Source organism: Eschscholzia californica, unplaced genomic scaffold (genome assembly GCF_041429995.1).
Source record: "Eschscholzia californica isolate CP2 unplaced genomic scaffold, dmEscCali1.0.p SCAF_6, whole genome shotgun sequence".
NCBI lineage: Eukaryota > Viridiplantae > Streptophyta > Magnoliopsida > Ranunculales > Papaveraceae > Eschscholzia > Eschscholzia californica.
Genome location: NW_028238483.1, coordinates 8,802,365 through 8,825,849, shown reverse-complemented (window position 1 = coordinate 8,825,849; position 23,485 = coordinate 8,802,365). Strand labels below are relative to the sequence as shown.

Here is a 23,485-nt window from a genome sequence, read left to right as displayed (position 1 = left end):
ATGTAATTCGCAGGAGAACTCTCAAAGTAGTTGAAAGTGTCTCTAGAGGAATATCTGAAAGCCGTTGAGAATATTCCAAATTGTTGTTCAAAAGCCCTAAAAGGTCAAAAGTAAAATCTCAAAGATTCAGAAGATAAAGGTTATTTCTGAAGTGATAAGAAGACCGGCGCAGAGACGGAAAACTGACTCTAATTTTGGCATCTAGCCAAAACAATATGGAATCCACATCTTGTCAAGACATGTAGCTTGATAATTTAAGTCAACGGAAGACCTAAATTAGTTTTCCAGAGTAGAAAACTGAGAAGGATGGAACCATTCGAGATTCCCGAAACTAGACAAAAGGAATTGGATTTCCCCAGTCTAGCTATGTCCATACGCATGCTTCAGGAATCCATCGACGGATTAAAGCACGCAAGAGTCGGAATCTTCGATTCACAGAGGCAATCAAAATGGTTTTGATTACCGAGGAATGAGGAAATTCTTGAATCACGAAATTTCAAGAAGGTAAGTAAGAGTAAACAAACCTTCCGGGTCCGTATGCAGAGTACATACAAAAGATTGAGTACGACATAAGATGTTGTATAACAGTAACGAACTGACTCAATGAAGGACCACACATAAAAGGATAAAATGCCATTTTGGGCATCTAAAGGTCTACAAGCGTAGATCAAGAAAGATGATACGATTAGAAAGACTCAGTACGCTGAGACGCTTGAGATCCGAAACTGAAAATCTAAGACTCAGGAAAAGTCTAAAAGAATTTCGACCCAAAAGCTCATGACAGAGAGCGTAGTAAAACTCGGAGTCAGAAAAGACACCGATGAGCAAGCACGCATGAGAGAGACATTTATGTTCGAAAACATAAAGTCAATCATGTTGGACATGATTAGCATTTAGATATCCAAATTCGGATTGGAAAACCGAAAACACTACGTTGAATATCCTAGAAGGCTAAAGGATAAAGTAGTACAGAAGTTGAGCATGTCATCGTAGCAAACTTCCAGACATGGAAGGAAAGTAGGCTAAAAGTGTTTAAGCCGAAAAGTGTTGCAAATACTACACAAAGAATTAAGGGAAGTTTTATAAGGCCTCCCCAATTTTCTTAAAAGGCCTCCCCACGAACCATTTTACTTGCTAAATTATCACTGAGGGGAGGCCCTTTAACAAAAATGAGAGGACCCTATAAAATTTCCCAAGAATTAATAGCCTTAACTCTAGTAAAAGTTACTAGAAATTATCAAGGTTGAAGAAAGCAATCTTCAAATTAATTGATAATTAGCAAAGTTTAAGACGGACTACATACGTAGTCAAACTAAACTGTCTCCTAAGACATAGTATGAGACTCATACATAGTCTAAGGCATGAGGTAAATTTGAAATAAATCTCGACGAGTAAAACTGAGTGGGTAAAAGGAGTTTTACGGAAGAGGCTCAGATTTACAACTCTCGTTATCGGAAATAATAGAGTTATTTCTCAGTTGTCTAAATTTGGTTTAGTATTTAAACGACAGTCCATCGATAATAAAACATTGCAAAAGGTTTGTCAGATACGTGATATGATTAATGATCCTATTAAGTGAACTTGGAATATTTATTATCAAATCCCTGGTCCAGGTCATTCCACGGACAACAATGACTCACGAAGACTAGCACGGGAATCGATGGGATAACGCAGTTTCATGGGCTATAGGAATAATATATTTTATTTGACTATGTGGGTGTGTAAAAGGTTTATACACTGGATATCCCTCAAAATGAGAAGTACATCACTCGTGATGAACGTCAATACTTCTCATAAAGACAAGATTGGAGAGATTCCTTAAAACATGAGTGCTCCACTCATCTTATGTAAGGAATGTCCGACTTTGGTTTCGTCAAACGCCGCGCCGTGAAAGGAGGTTATAAAAACGGATACTGGGAAGGACAAGATAGACATGATGATGTAGAAACGCAGCGGAATTAAAGATATAAAATAACTAACTAAGAACAATGAAATTAAAGATCAAATAACTCTAAATAATAAACTTTATTAAAACTTCAATGGGGTTTTTCTCTCAAATCTGAGAATAATAGACAAACTAGATATCCTTTTATAGGATTCTGGACTTTCCTAGATAGACTTGAATTAGACTTCCTAAATAATTAAATACTGCAACTGCCTAAATAACTTGGACTCAAATCTGAACCTTTCCAATTATTGGAAACATTAAAATAGCATAATTCCTAAACCTAAATTAATTAATAATCATACTAAAATAAGGACTTCCTAAATCTACTCTCTCTGGCCGGTTGGTCCATGACCGGGTCCGGTCATGGAAATAGTCTCCACGCCGGGTGCCCCTGCATCAGCATCCCCTTCTCCCACGAGGTTCGTCCCGAACCGATTTTTGAAGAGAACAATATGAAGTACTTACAGAAGAAGAATGCCACCAAGGCGATTCGTAACTCCCACTTCGAACGATAATTGCCTTTAATTCGTCGGACACCAAGGTGGACCAAATCACTAGCTACAATCTCATAGTGCAAAGAATCTTGCAAAAATAAATGTAGGAAAGAAACTTCCAACAAATTGCAACATCTCCCGTCATCTTTTAACTTGATGAAGAAGACCACAAACACCACATAATATTTTACGGAAAAATCAACCTTGAATGAATGGGAAGATAAAATTGAGGTCAACTTCATCAACATCTCAAAATTTTTCTTTCCTTCAACGTAACTACTCCCAAAGGCAGTTCTTGATATTAATTCTGACATGAAAACCCTATATTCATCGAGTACTTCGGTCTCCTTGTCTTCTTCATGCCTCCATCTCTGTAACATGGACTCAACAGACGTGATCATGGCAGGAGCCATTCCCTTTAAGCTTTCGGCATAGAATGCTTGGTTAGCTAATTTTTGTTGCTTGATTACAGAGTCATTCTTATCACCTCTTACTTCGGGACTTTCGTTAACATGAGTCCTCTTATGACCACCCAAACCTTGTCCGGACGAGAAAACTTTAAAACAAATTGGGCATTCGTGCTTAATCTTCTTCGAAATGCAGCTAAGTTTCCGTTCTTTCTGAATCGGACTAGGGTTACTACTAAACAGGATAGACTTACTTTCACTAGTAAGATCAGGAGAAACTTCAGTTTCAACACTAACTTCAGTACTACTCTCATTTTTCGAAGAAAAACAAGTTTTGAACTTCTTGTGGCTAGCTTTATGACCCCCAAGAGCTTGATAAGAATGAAAGATTTTCTTACAAGTAGTACACTCGAATTTCGGTTTCTTCGAAGAATCTTTACCAGAATCAAACCCATAAGCATTGCTTGGATTATACTCCATAGAAACTTCAACTTTTTTCATCAAACCCTTCAGCAATTGAGTTTCAGGTAGCTCTATTTTGTCTCCATTATCAGAATCAAACCCATCTTCTAAAACCAACCCATGAACAGAAACTTCTGATTCAACCTTTTTTAACTCAAAATTTGAACTACCCAAATCAGATCTTTTCTTCTTCTTCATCAATCCAACATTTTCCATACCCAAAACAACAGATTTCAGTTTCTTAGCTCTTGGTTTCTTAATACTCTTTTCACCATTAAAGTCTTTTAGTTCATCAGTGTTCTTAGCTAAACCAGTAACTTCAACAACTATAGAATTATTATCAGAAACTGAATCTAATCCACCCCAATGCCCAATATCTCTAGATAACATCATTAAACTAATAGCTACTTCTTCTTGTTCTTGCTCAATTTCAGAATTACTATTATGATCATGATGAATAGATGGATTAACTAATGAGAAAGATGAAGAATTAGTAGTAGTAGTAGTAGTTGAAGTAGTAGATTTATACCTTGATCTTCTTGTTCTTTTTCTTCTCTTTGGTGCTTCAACTTCATTATCAGACTGATTATCCATTACCAATTTCTGATTCTCATGACCAGTCCATGAATCTTCTTCTTCTTCATCTTCAACAAAGCTATCAATTGAAACTCTTTCTCTACTATCACTAGAATCAGATAATCTCCAAGTTTTCTTTGGATTTTCTCTTAACCCATAACCAGTTTGATCACCAGAAGCTTCAAAATCTACCATTAAAGTGTTATAATATTCCTGTTGTTCCTGTTGTTGCGGTTGGTGTTGCTGTTGCTGTTGCTGTTGCTGTTGCTGTTGCTGTTGTTGTTGCTGTTGCTGTTGCTGTTGCTGTTGCTGTTGCTGTTGCTGTTGCTGTTGCTGTTGCTGTTGCTGTTGCTGTTGCTGTTGCTGTTGCTGTTGTTGTTGCTGTTGCTGTTGCTGTTGCTGTTGCTGTTTCGGTGATGGTGCTGTCACGATATCGATGATGGTGCTGTCACGGTTTGACTGGAATTGTTGTATTTTCTCAAACAACTTAAAATCATCCTCTTCTGTAAAGGTCTTGAGAAAAACAACCAAGTCATTGATTGACCTTTGTCCCCGAGTTTTCAACGACGAGAATTGAGGCGGAAGTATTTTATGATTCGAAACAACTAATTCTTCTCCTGGAATCATATATGGATCAAACAAATTATTCGGGCTTGTGTTAGTCAATTGACTTTCTTCTTCTTGATACGTCTTATGAAACTTTTCTTCCTCCGTCAATGAAAAACTAGTATTTATTTTATCAAGAACACCTCCTTTAATAGTAATGGTCACGGTAGGCGAAGAAATTTCAGAAAATTTGCTCGATTCGATTCGAGATTCTTCGTAAGATAAGTATTCATCTAAAGGAAGGAAGGCATGCCGAAAAATATTTTTCAGTTGATTCCAATCATCAATGAAGGGGTTTCCTTGATCAACGAGTCTCCATTGCATCTCGTTGAATTTGTCGTAGACTCTTTCAGATAAGTGTTGTTCTACGACAAAAACCTTATCTTCATCACTAACATCATGATTTACGAAAAAATCTTCTATCTGTTGAATCCAAAAATCTATATGATATTGACAATCAAACATAGGGATTTTGGAAACGACATTAATTTTATTTTGATCTCTTCGGTCAACATAGATTTGACGTGCATCATGAATTGGATCCCAACATAAACGTGGAAAAATTTTCCAACATTCAAGAAGAATAGTAATGTTAACCATTGTAAACGATTATAAAAACAATTTTGGCTCTAGATACCACTTGATGTAGAAACGCAGCGGAATTAAAGATATAAAATAACTAACTAAGAACAATGAAATTAAAGATCAAATAACTCTAAATAATAAACTTTATTAAAACTTCAATGGGGTTTTTCTCTCAAATCTGAGAATAATAGACAAACTAGATATCCTTTTATAGGATTCTGGACTTTCCTAGATAGACTTGAATTAGACTTCCTAAATAATTAAATACTGCAACTGCCTAAATAACTTGGACTCAAATCTGAACCTTTCCAATTATTGGAAACATTAAAATAGCATAATTCCTAAACCTAAATTAATTAATAATCATACTAAAATAAGGACTTCCTAAATCTACTCTCTCTGGCCGGTTGGTCCATGACCGGGTCCGGTCATGGAAATAGTCTCCACGCCGGGTGCCCCTGCATCACATGAAGTTAAGTGGGAGCGCAAGAATGGATTGTGTCATCCTAATCACATTAGGTACAAAGTGTCTTAAGGCCACTTGATGAGTAGCAACTGAAAATGCGTGGCCACGCTCAAACGGATTAGGAGTTAATCGTTTGTATTTTACAGTCTCAGATATCAAGAAAGTCTGAATGACGTGACGTATCAGATGGGATACTAATTGACACGGGAATCGAGCATTGCACTTGTTCTAAGTCCAAGTGGGAGTCTGAAGGAGTTGAAGGAGATGTCCTTCGACCAAGGTGACAATGCGAACAATTTGTTGGATAGGACAATTGATGTAGAGGATCATCAAGTCCGATTGATTTAGGGATCGTAGAGTTGTAGCTAGAGACCAACTACGATCGTCTAACTTCGATCGGATCCTACAACGGGTTACACATAAGAGTGACAAATTGATCTAGGATATGACTAGTGGGAATGAGATATAATCATGGGAGTGTCCCATAAACATATCTCATAGGCCTAAAAAGGAATTAGGCAAAGATATGGTACAAAAAGACCAAAAACAGGGTTTTAGGGCCTAGACCGGTTCGGGTACTTCTAGGACTCGGATTGGGATGAATTTTGGAGGGTTAGTTTCTGATATAATAAACATTATATCTGCCAATTTTAGTGGTGTTTGGACGCTCCCTCCTTAGGTAATTGAGAAAATATCAATAGTTGCTATTTTCGACTATTTCCCTAAATCTTATTCTAAAGGGTGTTTTAGGAAACCTAAAAAGAGGTGGATTCTTATTAGGGTTCTATATAAACACTCTTAGGGCAGAGAATAAGGTGTGGAATTTCTCTCTAAGCTTTCTTACTCTACCACATCAAGTAGAGAATAGAAAGTGAGCTAATTCCCATTACTATCTATCTAGTCAAGAAGAAAGGTGTTTTTCTTCCAACCACCATTGGTGTGCTAGCTAAAAAACAAGGTGGGAGATCAAGTTGATTGCTCGTGTCCCAAGTAGAGGAGCTACGTTTGAAGCTCTTGGTCTTCTCAAAAGCGATTGGAAAGGTTCGAGTAAGGTAATCGATTATCTAGTTTTGCTTAATATTATTATGGGCTTATGCATGTGATCCTGGGAATACTAATGTAGACATTAGATGTCTTATTTCCGCCATTGATATTAGTATAAGGGTGTAAATCCCAACATCTTATTCCAAGGAAGACACTACCACGAGCAACAACCACCTTGTTCTCTGATTGCTTGTGGAAGAATCCCCATATTTATTTATGCCATAAATAAATATTCTTTCTTGTTATGCAAACTTGGTTCTCGGAAACCATTTACGTTTCATATCATAGACCTTGAGAAAAGACCACTTTTGGAACCATTCCAAACCCATACTCTTATGTTGTCTTTTCAGCTATTTGACGGAATGTGGTTAGTTAGGATGAACGACCGTGTTTGAGAATATATCCCAGAAAGTGTTCGGAAGATTGGCTTAAACCCATCATTGGTAGCGTTTTAGTTCTCCTAAAACCGACTTTGTCAATCTAGCACTGATTTAAAACATTCGATGTTTCTAGAACATAATAACGCTTATTAAGTTCTACCTAGATCAGTGTCTAGAAGAAGACTTTGATCCAATTCAGCATCCTGAGCAATTACTTGCTTCTGCTCCCTCTTGGACCTTTTCTTCTTTAAGTCAAGTATGTAATTTCCATGAAGGAAATCTACTAAACTTGCTTGATTAACTTTCTTAACAAAGATGTGAGAACCGGAATTCCCAATTTCGCTTCTCCATCGTCCAGGTATTTAGGGTGGTTTCTTGTAATGGCTTAGCCATTGCTTTTTAAAACTCTAACCCTAATGCCTTATGAATCATAAGAACTCTTCTTATATTCCTTTGGTAACAGAATGTTAAGAACATGCTTCTTAGATTCAATGTTCCTCAATGTTCTTTTCAAGAGGACATTCTTAGAGGGACCAACCTCTCCATTCACGACATCTAGTGGAACTTTTCCTCAAGTTGTCGAATGGTTGTGTTATCATCCATATCATTAATCCCTACGAGAGAGAAGAATTTTATGGATGTTCACAAAAGAATTTGTGGATAATCATATCCACAGTCGTTTGAAGTGGTAGTGAACATCGGGATGGGATATTCTCGGACGTTTCCTTTGTTTCGAATGCGATAATGATTCTCAGATTCTTTACCAATCGTGAAAATAATTTCGTTTAATTCCTTCTGAAGGAATGAACTAAGGTTGAAAAACTATTTTCTAATAGTCATATATACCCTACTCTAAAAGAAAAGCAAAATCCTAAAACTTATTATCACTGCAAAAACACAGTTTTTGCCACATTATTCAAAATCGTCCCCGGTTGAATAATATGATGCAAGATCCCATTCCTACGGAGCTAAGCGTACTAGGGCACTGCCCTTAACTCTGTCCTCCTTGGTGAGCAAACTCTTTGCTGATCATACTCCTATGACTCTTGGTTGATGAATAACACTTATGTGTTGAATTCATCCTTTTGCCTCGAAATCCAAAACCCTTTTGCTGATTCGTTGAGAATAACCATTTAGACGTGTAGACCTCTGCTATAGATCTACCCGTATCCTCCTGAGGTAAAAGATGGCACTCTGCGAAGGCCGACCCACCATCGATGAACAAGGGATCAACAGGTGTCTTAATCTGGGTAGGCGTTACTCAAAATTCTTTTTGGGGACTTTTACGTAATTTATCAAGTTGCGTTACTGTGAACTCTAACATAACTAACTATGATATATTACGTAAAGATTTATGTGGGTTTGCGTAATGATTTCTTAAATCTTAGTATTACTCCTAAAAGATCTCATCTTTTAGGTTATTTCTTGTTCAACTAAGGTTCGTTTGGATTCATATCTTTGAACCACCTTTGATTACTCCCACTCGAATCATGATCTCATAATTCGATTCGTCAATGGCTTCTTAAGACCCTATACTCTATGTATTATTCGGGCACATCACACTTGTGCTTAGAAACAAGAAGCGTTTACCTATCTAAAGGTATGCTTATCTACGCAATCACACACATACATGTATACATACATTCAAAAATATGACAATCATATAAGATAAAGTATGTATCCTAGATTCGTTTCTAGGTTCGCTACGTTACGTATAGCTATTTGTGGGAAATTGTGACATTACTATGTCTAACATGTATTCAAAGTCTATTTTTGTAAAATACGGGCTTATTTATGTCACGTTTCTTCCTTAATGATTTCCAAAATCGCTTTAAGGAAAAACTCTGTTTGGATTATCGTATAATCCGGGTCTATTTCGGAAAAATCTAGTTGGAATCGAAGAAGATTGGAAAAACTCCCACTCGAGTCGAGGTCCATGAAGAGCCCGAGTCAAACCAAAAGACCCAAGTCAAACTTGGTCAAAATATCCATGGGCCAGTCGTGGGTAAGCCCAATTGGGCCCATGGACTAGGTTGGGTATCTCTCGGACTAAGGGACAACATGTTCATAACATGTTGTGACCCTCGGCCCAAACGCGTCCTGGCTCGGGCAGGACGCGTCCGGATACCATGAGACACATCCCAGATGCGTCTCGTAGACTCAGACATGTGTCGGACGCGTCTCGACGTAGACAGACGCGTCCTAAACGCGTCTCGATGGACCAGACGCGTCTTGAACGCATCTCGATGGCTCAGACGCGTCCTAGACGCGTCCGACCATCTCGGCTGAAGTATATCTCGGACAACTAGGTCTGAGATTTTCGAGAGGAGCCAGACGCGTCCTAGACGCGTTGGGATTCCCAGTTATACTCGGACTGGGATCCCATCCCGGTCCGAGATTCCCGCATCTCGGGAAGCTTCCCGAGACGTGCGGTACCGGTCAGACGCGTCTTGGACGCGTCCTGGCCGGACATAATGTGTAGTTTCCCATATTTTTGGGAAACTGCCATTCCAGACTTCTTCTTCCTTATCCAACTTGCTGTTTTTGGGTTTTTCTTAACTAAATTGTTGTTTTTACGCTGAAAACTGCTGTTTTAGCCCAGGAAACTGTTGTTTTCACCCAGAAAACTGCTATTTTCATCCAGAAACTGTTGTTTGCAATCAGAAAACTGTTGTTGGGGCAACGAGAAATTGTTGTTTGGACCCCAAAAATGGCTGTTTGGACCCAAAAAGTTGCGGTTTTTGTGATATTCAATCACCAAAAACTCAGATTTTTAAAACTTCTTTTAAAAATCAAAAACCCTAAATCATCCCTTTTGAAAACTATTTTCAAAACTTCGAAATTTTAAGGTTTTAATACATTGAAACCCTTTCAATTTCTGTCCGATTGTGTCTAAATCTAATTTAAACTAATCAATTTTATGTTTAAATCTAAATTCAAACATCAAAATCATCTAATCAATCAAGTTCGAATCTAATTCGTCTAGTCAAAGGTAGTTTCATGCAACCGGTTCGTGATGCCACTGAAGGGTTTTATGTGTATCTAAACACTATCTAGTGTTCTAAGCGGAATCTCAACATCATATGTTAACACTAGATTACCAGGATCGATTTATGCAAGAACTAAACAATGAACTAGAAAGAGGAATAAATACCTTTATCGCGTTTTTCCCTCGAACCATTCCAATTCGCGTGTGAAGATCGAGAGCTTCATGTGTAGCTCCTCTACTTGAGACACCGAGTTGGTTAACTTGATCTCCCTTCTTTAATGTCTGCTAGGACTTAATAGAAGGTTGAGAAGAACTCTTCTTCTTGACTAGATTGATAGAACTGATCATCTCTCTAACTCCCTCTCTCTCCATTAGCTGTATATTAAGAGAGGGATGTATATTTTCTCTCTAGAAAAATCCACTCAAAGTTTTCCCAAAACTTTTACATCTCTTACGGTGTTTCTTGTGTACACAATTATGGCTAAGGAGGTCTATTTATAGAGAACCATAAACTAGGTATTTGACCCAAACTAGGATTCCTAAACAATCTCTCTTTAGACTTATCCCAAAAGCACTCCTTTTAAGGTTTAGTGTGGCCGGCCACTATAGCCCTCTTTTGGGCTTGCGACCGGCCCACTTTAAGGTCATAACTGGCCATGTGCTGGCCGGCCCATTGCCAAGGTCGGCCATCACATGGCCGACCCCTTTATGGGCGATGGCCGACCCCTTTATGGGCACCCCGGGCTAGGGGTGGGAATCGGTCCGGACCGGTCGGTATCGGACTCTAACTTCATCGAACCGGTCGACTCGGACATAAACTGTTGGTGACCACCTATTTACTCGGACGGACTCGGACGGTCACTCTAAAAAATTCTTTGTCCATCGACCGTCCAAGACCGTTTATTTTACCGGGCCAGTCGGACACCGGACGGTCTCGGTCCGGATTTTCCAATAAAATTTACTTAAATTCAGAACTTTATTTTTATTACCACAAACAAAATTACTAACAAATAAAGATGTTTAACCAAGAAATCAAAAATAAATATAAAAAGGAAAAAAACACAGTTGATCATCATTTGACAAGATATAATCAAGCCATGTACTAATGTTTGGTCTTCTAGAGGACTGTATGACTATAGCCAACGACCATCATATATTCATATGTCTATAAAATTCAACGGTCAACTTCTAAAAATGAGGACAGTTTAGTCGGTCAACCTATTTGGCCACTCGTACCGGTCGGTTATTTAGACGGTCTATATTGGTCGGTCGGTTAGCGGTCGGTCCTTCGACATAGAATTTTGACCGTGACCGTCCGCCAATTCTTTCGGGCCGGTCGGACACTGACCGTTATGACCATCGGGTGTCCATGGACACTTTTTATCTCGGTCGAACGGGTCGGATAGCGGTCTTCCGGATCTTTTTCCCACCCCTACCCCGGGCTCCCTTTCAGGCCCGGGTTTGTGTATACTTGTCCGGACTCTTCTGAACACTATTTGGCCTTACCAATAATGGATCCAATCCACTTATTTGCCACTTTATCACTTACTACTCTTATATGTAACCCGTTGTAGGATCCGGTCTATGTTAGTCGCGAATCACCGAATTGATCCGACGATCGTAATTGGCTTCTAGCAAAGCACTACGACCCCTAATTGGACCGGACTGGATGATTTTCATAACGAATATATCTTTATCCTAACTGACAAATTGATCGCATTGCCATCTTGGTCGAAGGGCACTCCTTCGGAAGGACATCTCCTTAAGATCAAACGGATATATCCTTCAACATTTTCATGTCACATCATACAACAACCTAAAAGATCATCGCCGAAAACGCGTGATCAGAAGATCGAATACGTGACGTCACAAAATTACACATGGAAAGGAAATTAATAGCTTGAGCAGAAGTCGAAAAGTGTCTCGGGAGAACAAACCACGCGTCCATCAGTCCAAGGCAAACACAACTTGAATCAGTTCTGGCGAATACAGTCTTAGAGAAAAGAGGTTTTACCATTAGCAGACTCTGCCAGCTCGGTACAAGTCAGCTCAGGAATATGCAGCTTTGGAAAACCAAAAGAAAGGCCAAGCTTCACGAAACGACTCTGGTCCAGGTAAAATCTCAACTTCAAGGTCTTCAATGTTTAAATAACATGAGTTACTTATACTCCTTAGTTTCTCTACTTTCGACTAAGAAGTGGCAGAACCCATGATGATGCACAAAATGTCCAGTTGTTGACTAACGTCACTTACTCAAGAATATACCAGAAGTCCAACGGGTCAACCCGACTTAAGGCAACAAGACTGGTGGACCCATAACAATCTGGCACCGATGCCCAGAACTGGGAGGTCGACAAAGATCAGCTAAGTAGCTGCAGCCCTTCTTCGCCTAAAACACAATCAGATCAGCCTTAAGATGCTCCAAAGGAGTAAGGGTGTCCACGTAAGCAAGGCCGATTCCTTATGCCTTAAACTGGGAAGCCAAAAGCGCGCTGCACGCTTACCGACTTAATCCTGAATCCTCCTAAAGATCTCAGTCAGTTAAAGATCCTAATTATTTAAGCAACTTGGGCTTCAAGAGTCTCAAATGAGTCAACATCTCCTAGAACATCTATCACCTCGACAGGATATCTACGAAGTATCCTTGAACATAGAAACTTCTATTTATCCTAGATACGAGATGAACCAAAAGGGAAACCCTAACTACAAAGAGTAGTCCAATTCCCAAAAGGTGGATCACAACCGCCTCATCTACCCCGTATGTCACAGTTGGTCCAATTCAGCCTATAAAAGAGCATCACATCGCCTTCTTCAGGGCATGTTGAGTAAGTTCAATACATTCCAAAAATGTTCACTCAATACTTAATCTTTTTACTACAAAGAGCAAGCTGACTATCTTGAACGTCGGAGCAATTTCTGAGCCCTTTGCAGATTTCCCCCAGGGTTTTAAGGAACAAGGAGCAAGGAGCGGGAGCTAACAGAAGGAGTATCTATCAACCGAACGGAATAACCATCATAACAGACGCTGTCGTGCATCAAGTCTCGATCTTTTGCTGATTAAACGGAGAGCCATTTTTTGACATCAGCAGATGGTGTATCCTTTCTTACCCTGAGGATAACCGACGAAAACACCTGGTTTTGCTCTGTGATCAAACTTATTTTTATGTTGACATTATGGCCAAAGAAGAGGCAACCAAAAATGTGGAGGTTGTTGTAATCCGGAGTTGTGTCATATAAAATTCCATGAGGCAGCTTATTTGACAAAATGGGAGTTGCCATCTTTTTTTTTTTAACTCAAACTTCATATTAAAGCCAAAAAGGCGAATAAGATTACATCATAAGGAACGAAAAACCAAGAAAAAACACTTAGGAAATGAAATATAAGGTGCCTCGGTTTGATGGTGTTGGAGTGTTGATTGAGCCCTAACGTGGGCCTCCTCATTTGCTTCTCTGGGACAATATTGAAGTGCCTTTAAATTTGGGTTGTTGAGTAGGGTTTTGGCTCGATTAATATAGGGCTTGATCCTCCAAGGCCTCCATCCTGACCTCCCAAAACCGCATCTATCAAAACCCTACAGTCCCCCTCTGCTATATTAATACCTCTTCCCTTCTTTGAGATCCCATTTCCAACGCCTCCACTAGAGCTTTAGCTTCACTTTCAACGGTCGACTGGCATCTTATTAATCAAATAAGTTGTTGTTTTTAAACACTCACCCCAAAATGTGAGTGGAAGATGTGCTTGAAAACGAAGGGTGTGTTTGATTACAAGTTGGGGAAAGGAAAAAAATAAGAGAAAATGTTTCTCCGAGAAAAATTTTCATCCAGAAAAAAATTCTTTTGAAACATTTTCCAAATTTTCAATTGTTTAGTTCAACAAAGAAAACAAAGTTGTTTTATCCTGTTGTTATTTTCCGTTGTTTGTTTGGCGTATAGAAAATATTTATTTATAAAACATTATTGGGAACATAATACGTCCCTAAATTAAATAGACATTTATCTTGAAAGCTTAAAAATGACTTAAATACTTGTCCTACATTATCTTAATTAAAAACATTTATTGAAATAACTTACTAAATATAATAATAGTAGATGTCTTCACTTGAAACTAATTCCAATTTAATACTAAAAACTAAATAAATCAAAAATTCTATTTTAATTTAGAATGCAAGATTAAAGCAAGAACACCGGCGATAACAACATATTCCGACTCCAATATCAAATACAATATAACGATTAAACCTCCTTTGACATCCGTTTTTAGTCTAAACTAAGGAATTAATACTATTTTTCTTCATCGATATAAGAGATTTTCTTCTTCCATCATTGAGAAAACAAATTTGAAAGAAACTGATTGAGAAGATGATGAAGTTTTTGAAATCAGATTTTTTATCATGATAGAGTTGGACATATGTTCACCTAAAGAAGACATGTTCGGCTGAAGAAGATCCACACGAAGCTTTTTGGATGACCCTGGGTTTATGAGTAGAAGAAGATATATTGGGTCAAAGTTGTTGATAGGATTATGATAAAGTGGGAAAGAGGGAAGTTGGGAAAGAGACTCTTAGGGGAGAGGTGGGTCAAGACTTTCCCTTTTTCATGGAAAATTGAGAAATTTTTGTCACGTGAGTGAAATATGTGATTCCTAAAAAAACTTAACGAACACATGAAAATCTAATATGTCAGGGAAACTGTTTCTATTTTCTATGGGAAACTCTCAAGCAAACACACCAGAAGAGCACGTGTGACATCAAGTAAGTGTCGATGCTTGCGTTCAACTACTCCATTTTGTTGAGGAGTTGAGACACAAATACGGTGGTGGATAATACCGTTTGAGTGAAACCAAGATTGTAAATCCTTATTAAGGAACTCGATTTCATTATCAAAACGAAAAATTTCAATCGCACATGAAGATATTGTAGTCTGGTTGCAAGAAATAGACTTGATAGTCTTGTGATATTATTTGGTACTGAAGTTAAAAAAGAAATCAAAGTATTTCTTAGTCTCAAACTTGGATTCCATAAGAAATGTCCAAGTGTATCAGGAGAAATCGTCAACAAGGGTGAGAAAATACCGCTTGTTGGTTAAAGATGTGATAGAAAAAGGTTACGAAATATCTGCCAATGTGTTTTACCAAATAAGTGGTCCCATCAAGTATTTGTACATAACATGATGGGGGGGGCCAAGTCGTAAGAGCTAAAGGCACTTAAGGAAAAACAAACATGGTTAGAGGCACCACTATCCACAATCCAAGAAGAAAGATTAGACATTAAAATTGTACCTGACATTAAAATTGCCTTAGAACCAGGGGCAGCACTGGCTTCGAGATGTGTGATAAGTCGGTCATAATATGCTCCTGACCTAAGACCGGAGTTGCAGAGGTGTTGTTAGTGGAGGAACTGGATACATCTAAAGTGTGGTTGGAAGTGGTTACGTTCTGGATAGCCGTGTAGTTGGAAGCATCGTTATATTAAATGCCCTGGTTTGTAGCAATGGTCACATAATACACCCTTGTGATTTTCATTGGAGTGGTCGTGCATTGTATACAATAAGGACGGGGTCGTTTACCACTTTAAGTATTCTGGGTATGTTGTTTAGCAGCAACCGTGATCTTAGTACTGAGAGCAGAATAGCCAAAAGGTGAACCAGCATCAATGTCCTGTTGTTGCTCCTCTTAAGTCACCATATTGTAAGCCAAAGAGGGCAAGGGGTCCATGAGCAAGATCTGACTGTGAATGGGTGTAAATCTATCATGTAGTCCCATTAGGAATTCCATCGTAAGGACAGAGTGATGGTACTCAATGGTCGCTTTCCTAGTAAGATAAGTGGATGACGGGAGGGATGAGGGATTCCAACTCGTCTCAGTAAGTTTGCAGTTGGGAAAAGTAAGCAGTAATAGTCAAAGCTTCTTAGCGAAGGGAAGCAATGGATTTTCGCAACTATTACATGTAAGGAAAGTTGGATTTGGCATACCTTTCTTTTAAACCTTTCCAAACCTCAAAAGCCGAAGTTGAATGCATAATGCTACTACAGATATCAGGGCTAACGGAGTTGAGGATCCAACTCAAAACCATTGTGCGACAACGAATCTAGGCATGGAGTTAGGTGGGATCCGTTGGTTTGGGCAAAAAGCCGTTGAGAAATCCTTGTTTATTTTCTATGACAATGCCACTGTGCATGCCATCAGCCCAAGTCTTATAATCATGTCCAGTGAGAGTCGGAGATTGGACAATGAAAGTACCGATATCTGAAGGATGCACATAATATTCATCACAAACTAGGTTAAAATCGCGTGATGTGTCAGAGGTGTTCAAAGGACTCCGGGTAGTGTGTCGAAGACATCGTTATTCAACATTGTTGGGTTGTCAGTGGCCATGAAGGAATTGTGAAGGAAGAAGAAAAAGGAAGAAATCAAGCTATTTGAAGTTAATGTGTCGTAAATAGTTTGTAGAGAGTTAGGTATATAGATAAAAGTGACTGTAACAACCGTCAGAAGATAAATCAGAGACGGTTGAACAACCGTCACGATTCGTCAGGGAAACCTTAGAGTTAGAGTTTCAACCGTTGAAAGGATGAGTAAATCGACGACTAAAAATTCGTTAAAAACGACAAAGGGTTGGGCGGTCGTGGTTCTTAGGTCAGATATAGTCTGATTTGTGAGACCAATCGGGTTAAGAACAATTGATTGTTGTTGATTTCTAGAGAGAAAAATAGATTGCCACTCTTTGTATGGTCGTTTTGGATCCCAAATAAGCACTAAAGATGTTTAAAAAATGATTGATATGTTAGTAAACACAAGAGGTTGGTTTCTAGGGAGATTTGGATCGAAAAAACATGGTTGGAAGTTGGTCGGAGTAAAGGTACTCGTCGGAGAAGACGAGTTTGTCTGTGGTGAAGTCGGTAACCAATTTCAGTTTTAATTTCGGTGCGGTCAGTATAGGAAGGGGTAAGTCTATCATGGTATTGGAAAAAAATCGGGACAGGTCTGGTCGAGTCTTGAAAAAGTCTGGATGAGGCTATTTTGGTTTTATTAAAAAACGTGACAGGTCCATTCTAGTCTTGGAAAAGTCTGGATAAATTAGGATTGGTCCTGGTTTAGGTTTAACTAATTTCAGAACGGTGTGCTATTAATTTTCTGAGTTAATAAAAGCCTAATAAATCGAAACAATATGAAAAAAAATCTGAAAACAAAATATGAAAAAAATAGAGGAAAAAAAACATAGGCAAAAATTATGAATTTGTTACTGACCTTTGAATGGTAATAAGTGAGTATACATACAAGAATTGATTATCGTTTGCTTAATTGCAAGAGGATCGAATAGAACCATAATTAATCTCCTTATAACTTGAATGTAACATCTGACTAATAACCTTGCTCTTATACCGTGTAAAATCGAGAGATGTGAAGAGATACAAGAAAGAAATATGAAATTAAAGGTGAATTGTATTGACTTAAATATGTTGTATTTATAGGTTTTATATATGTTGGAAGTGCAAATATATTAAATAAATATTGATAAAATATAATTATTTGGAAAGCTTAATGTATACAAGTATTTGTTACCATCGAGATAAAATCTTCTTCCTTATTCTTCTTTGATCCGATATATTATTTTAACATATATTGTAATAATATACAAATACAATATATATGTATATATGATTTGTATATTATTGCAATATTCTTTAGTTTATATAATATAATATAATATGGTGAGGATATTATCCCAATAGTATTGGTATATTATCCAATACGATATAATGAAAATATTATCCCAATAACTAGAGAGATAAAGTAGGAGAGAGATAGAGAAATTTGGGAAAAAACCTTTGAAGCATTAATAGAAGCCCAAGGTTAGTATTAATTTAGGGTTTCAGAGTTCCGATGGAACTTAATTTTTTGAATAAAGGTAAATTGGGAAACAAAAAATTCATTTGTTAAAGTTAACTAACAATTTTTTAAAAAATGGGTTATTTTTTAATTTATAAGAACTAGAATAGGAAGTTTGTCATGTTCTTGAGACAAATTTGGTTTTTTTTTTTTTTTTGTAAAACTAAGGTTTCTTAGAAGATTAAACAACGTTTTGTTTACTGACATGAATCCAACTAGAGATTTCACCAGTAACCTCAAGAAACCCCCCGTCGTTGATTTTTTCGAGTATGTTAGTCGTCAACTAGTTACAAAGAGAGATAAATGTAACTTTTAGGGTATTATAAAGGGTTTATTTCCCAAATGGCCTTGTAGTTTATGACCAGCTTCCCGCGTAGCCCCCTAGTTTATAGAAAAAACCAGATGACCCCCTTTTGCCCTTACCGTTCATTGACTGTTAAAGTCAGATTTTTTCTTCCAAGGTTAACCCTATTTTAATTCTCTGACATATGCAACTCCATTTCTCTCTCTAAGATCTTTTTTTTCTCTCATCATCTTTGGATTTCCTAGAAAATAAAAAATTTTAGAGAGAGAAAAAGATGTCATCTTTAACATCTCTTCTCTAGGTTTAGGGTTGGACATTTCTTAAAGATTTGTAATGGGAGAAGAGATGAAAAAGATGGAATCCAAACATTTTAGAGAGAGAAAAAGATGTCAAAATTGAATAGATGAATTAGATTTGGTCTAGTGGGAAAAACAGATGAAATCCAAACATTTCTTAAAGATTTGTAAGGGATTAAAGTTGGAGAAAGAAGATTTGAAGTGAGTTCATGAAGTTCATCATCGACATTAGGATCTTTTGTTGTTGAACTAATAAATGATTTGATTATTATTGTTGGATATGATTATATCACCAATTTGAAGATTGTTCTTTTTCAGATGAGACGATGGTGGAAGCACTAGAGATGCCATGATGTCGATTTGGGGGCTTTGATCTTGATTTTGAAAGTAAGGATTCTTTAATTTTTCTTGGGGGGGGGGGGGGGGGGGGGGGGGTTTAATTAAATTTTTCTCCTTCCTGATAAGTGATTATGAAAAGATGAAGGTGGCAAAAAAAAAAAAAATGGATCCTAAGGGCATGAAATAGAGAGAAAGTGGTTTTTTCTCGAGTTACTATTGAAGTGTTAGATGATGTTGACATTTTTATGGTTGAAGTGCTAACATGGTAATGATGATGTATTTTATGATTGAAGTGTTAGACGATGATGATGATGTTCTTAGAGAAAGAAGTGTTCCATGATGATGATGTTTTTGATGATGATGATGATGATGATGATGTTGATGTTTTTGATGATTGAAGTGTTAGATGATGATGATGATTTTTTTAGGGTTGAAGTGTTAGATGATGATGATTTTTTGATGGTTGAAGTGCTAGATGAAGATGTTTTTAGGGAGAGAAATTTTTTAGAGAGAGAAAAAAAGAGGGTTGGACATGTCAGAGAATAAAAGAAGGGTGGCTTTGGAAGAGAATAAATAACGATCATTGGATAGTAACGACAAAAAAGGGGTCATCTAAGTATTTTCGATAAACTAAAGGGGCTACGCTGGAAGCTGGTCATATAAGTTAGATGTTCATTTGGGAAATAATCTATTATAAACTTTAAGGCGGGCGATTCTGGGAAATTAGATAGATAGAAGAGGATTGAGGATAAATAAAGAAGTGAGAGGGAGTAGACATATGAGAAGGAAAAATTGAGGTGGTGGTATTGGGGACATCTCCTTCAGGTGGTGGAAGGAGAGAAGAAGAAAAAAGAGGAGAAAGAACGGAGACCTCTGAAACCCGGGCCAGGACTATTACAGCCCGGGTTTCCCAGCCCGATAAGCATCACCAGAAATTACCACGGAGCCCTCTGAAACCGTTCGCGCCCTTCTACAAATTACTCTTGAAAGAAGGCGAGAAAGAACGAAAGCAGCGAAAATGGAAGAATTTCAAGAGGAAGAGGAGGTTCCATGGGAGGATAGAAGCCTCAATCTTCTCATCGAATCAAAAATGGATCAACGTATTCACTTCCTCTCTCTCTCTCTAGTTCAGTTTGTTTCTTTCTTTTTATCTGATTCTTTATTTCGTTTCTCTTCTTCTTGTAATAGATTTATCGCCACTGAAAGAGAGAAAGAAGGGAGGTAAAAAGCACAAAATAAGATGGATGAAAAGACCAATGGGTATACCTGAAGTCATTTTAGAACTTCAAGTTGAAGATTACAGAGAAAACGCTCTTCGTTGTCTTAGTACTTTTCTACTAGAGGTATTTTCTTGTCTTTTTTTTTTTGCTTCTAGACCTGCTTGGTTGGGATTTGATTGAATTCTTTAGAGTTCCTAATACCAAGTTTTGAAAATGTGATTTGGGTTTCTTTGATTTTGAGATTTTCTTTGATTCAATTCTTGAGGGTTTCTTTAACACTGATTTTCTTGATTTTTTTGCTTATTTTTTTTGAAATTATAATTTGGGTTGATATGAACTTTGGACTTGTATACTTGAGCCTTTTGAGTTATGAACTTTCTCTTCATAATCCAATAAGAAGATCAATTCAATTTTAAGGATTCTCCTTCGATATTCGTGGAGAACCAACAACATTGTTAATGTGTTGAGATTTCCTTCATTAATCACATAATTGAAGTCTATTTTTTGTTGAAATTTATGTTTATAGAGATTTCAATGAGTTTTGAGAATTTAACCTAATGAGTTATTGTTTGTGGAGACAGAGAAGAGAGGAAGACCCTGAGAACTACTACAGGGCTGGATTTTTGCTGTACAATTCTTGTTGTACTGTGACCATTTTACTGCAGGTTTACTTAAACTTCAGATTTTTAAATCACAAATTGTTATTGTAATCCTTTTTATTCGAGTCCAAGCGTTGAGTACAGGACGACTTACGGAGAAAATTCAATTTTTTGAAACAGGAAGTTGTGGGTTTCTTCCAAATGATGAATGATGGAAGTCTTAATGTCAGATCTTCGAAACGTTTGGCAAATGTTCTCACCCTTTTTCAGGTAGATAGCTGTAAATTTGGTATGTTATTTCCTTGGTTCTGTATTCGCGTCTGATCTATATCTATAACTTCAGACGATTGCTGCTAATAAAGAAACACGGCCGAAGTTTGTAAACTGTAAGATATTAAATCTCTTCCTCTTATCATTTTAATCTTTAATGTCTATTGTCAATTACATCTAATTGTTTACCCTAATGACTGTAGCTGCTGTTCCGAACTTCTTATTACCTATAATAATGTTTAAAAGCCAATTAGATGTATTTGAAAATGTCCGTGCGGTTGCTCTCTCTGTCATTGGTATTTTATGCCAGGTAAATAAACTTCAGTTGTTTTCTATGAAGTAGAAGTTTCCTATGGCTACTTGGAACTAACTTTCATGAATTTTCTAAGGCTAGAGAGCCCGAGATCATTCGATGGGCTGTTCAAAGTAACATGGTGGAGGTATGCCGGAAAAGCATAGAAACTGGGAACGAACTGGCAAAAGTGGTAAGTTCTTTTCGAAATGTGCCTCCATATAGATAACGACCAGTTTGTGTGTTTTTATAGTAGTTTATGATTTCTTAACTGGAGAAATTATTATTTATAAGACCTAAAAACACTAACATTTCCCTTTTTCGACTTGAAATTATTAATGGCGTAGGTTGGGATGCATATATTGGAATCAATGATGCGAGACCAATATGGGCTAGGTTACCTGTGTAATCCTAGGTGCAATGATCTACTTACAGGATTAATGAAAGTATGGATTCAGATGGTATGCTTACTTATGCTCTAGGCTCCATTTAGTTTTCTTTTCCTTTTCTTTAGCAAAAGATGCTTTCAGGTGAGGATTTTTATAGGATTATTGACATAAGTCTTTTCATTGAAGGTCTCTATTTTGGTTGAACACCAACACTTCTCTCCGCGCTTCATTTACCATGTTATGAGATGCTACTTTCTTCTATGCGATCATTCTAGGTCAGTTACTATCAATAGGTCGATCTTCTTTTTGTCATATGGTCCTCTATTTCCGCCTTTATCAGTATTTCACTGTCATATGGAAATAGGTATAGGAATTTGTTCTACACTTGCGCTTGTACTGTTAGACAAAGACGAGTTCTATTTTCTTGTCTTAAGTCCTAACACTGCGAAGAATACGCAAAGAATGTACAGACAGGTTTATTAAGTATATCATATAAACTCGTTATTTTTCTGTGTTAGGGGGTTGAGCATTGTAAGGGATAATCTCCCTGTTTTCATGATGGATGGTTCGTTTCGCGAAATTAGAGAGGTAGGTTTACGTGAATATGGCCATACTTCTAATGGGTTTTTATTGTTTTTTTTTATTTGGTGATTAGACACGAATAAACTGTGAAGATTAAATAGGTCTTTTGTATTTCCATTTTTTGTTCTTGTTGTACTACTCACCTCTTTTTTTTTCTTCTTCTTTAACTAACAGAAGTTTCCGATGATTGAGGATTTACGTCATCAACTTCTTCTGAACACTGGGAGAGCAAGCCTACTTCAAGTTGAAAAGCATCAGTGTCGTGTTTATAGTAGTAGGTCGTAATGTACATATTAATAAGCTTTTAGCGGCAGGTGTAAATGATATATTACAACTTACTCTAATGCCATTCTGGCTCTTTTGAAGGTAAAGAAGATATGGCTGCCTTTACTCTTTCCTTTTACATTACTCTCAAATTACCTCATTAAGTAATACAAAAAAGAACCAAGGGTTTTTCATTCATTAATGAGACAAACTAGGTCTTTTAAATCACTTGTTCCCGGGCCAAAGATCATATATGGGAGTGTCGAACATGTTACCACTCAACAAAAGTGAGATTTATCAAACAGTTGGTAGCCAAAGTGGTTCCAAGGTGTTGACATAAACTCCAGAAAGCCCTGGAGGTTCCAGGTTCGAATCCCAGAGAAAGTGGAACCTTTGGTTATTTGATTTGGGATTATTAGAGTATTAATCATGTACTTGGGCTTTAGGTCATAATTTAGTTGGGCTATAGGCCCGGTCTTGTAAGAGTTTTAATAGGCGGTTATCGAGCTGGTCGTAGTCAATTTCCAAAAAAAAAAACAAAAGTGAGATTTACTATAAGATATACAAACTGACCAGAAAAAACTTCTGGGCAAAGATCTAAGAGGGGATTGGTAATTGGTATTATATCTACAAATATCTACATACAATAAGATTTGTACCGAAGTTTTCAAAGGCCTGTTATTTTATGGACAGGAAAACCCACTTGTAGTAGAGGGCGATAATAATACTATATTTCCTCGAAAATTTTTGGATCTTATTTTGTCATGCGTCACCTCGGCCACATTTAGGGTCAATGTGAATGGTCAACCAAAAGGAAATTTCAAGGCCACTAGAGGCCTTAGGCAGGGGTGCCCTTTATCCCCTTACCTTTTTATCCTACCCTCACAAGCACTCTCACTCCTTATTTCATTATTTGAGGTTCAAAACAAATATACAGGATATCAAGTAAATACTTCTTGTCGATTGGAAAGAGCTGAGAGTCTGGAGGGGGTTTCTTGAGGAGAGAGTAGCTCTCGGGTGACGTCAGCCCTTCTCTCCTTTCTACCTCTCATTAGCCGAAACCAGCCTTCAAACCCTAATCTCCA

The 23,485-nt window shown here is 37.5% G+C and overlaps 2 protein-coding genes across 2 annotated transcripts; one reads left to right on the top strand and one right to left on the bottom strand.

Annotated features, from left to right (window-relative positions):
- Window positions 1-2,006: 2,006 nt before the first annotated feature.
- Window positions 2,007-5,522, bottom strand: LOC147531589 (uncharacterized). Its single transcript, XM_086650953.1, has one exon. It carries the CDS (start codon window positions 5,091-5,093, stop codon window positions 2,310-2,312), a length of 2,784 nt encoding a protein of 927 aa, XP_086507079.1. The 5' UTR covers window positions 5,094-5,522; the 3' UTR covers window positions 2,007-2,309.
- A 14,038-nt stretch (window positions 5,523-19,560) lies between these two features.
- Window positions 19,561-22,507, top strand: LOC147531588 (cell differentiation protein rcd1-like). Its single transcript, XM_086647665.1, has 11 exons — window positions 19,561-19,884; window positions 19,973-20,127; window positions 20,586-20,669; window positions 20,784-20,873; window positions 20,947-20,989; window positions 21,077-21,183; window positions 21,263-21,358; window positions 21,513-21,626; window positions 21,741-21,829; window positions 22,073-22,142; window positions 22,311-22,507. The coding sequence occupies exons 1-11, from the start codon at window positions 19,803-19,805 to the stop codon at window positions 22,419-22,421; spliced, it is 1,041 nt and encodes a 346-aa protein (XP_086503791.1). The 5' UTR covers window positions 19,561-19,802; the 3' UTR covers window positions 22,422-22,507.
- The last annotated feature ends 978 nt before the right edge of the window (window positions 22,508-23,485 follow it).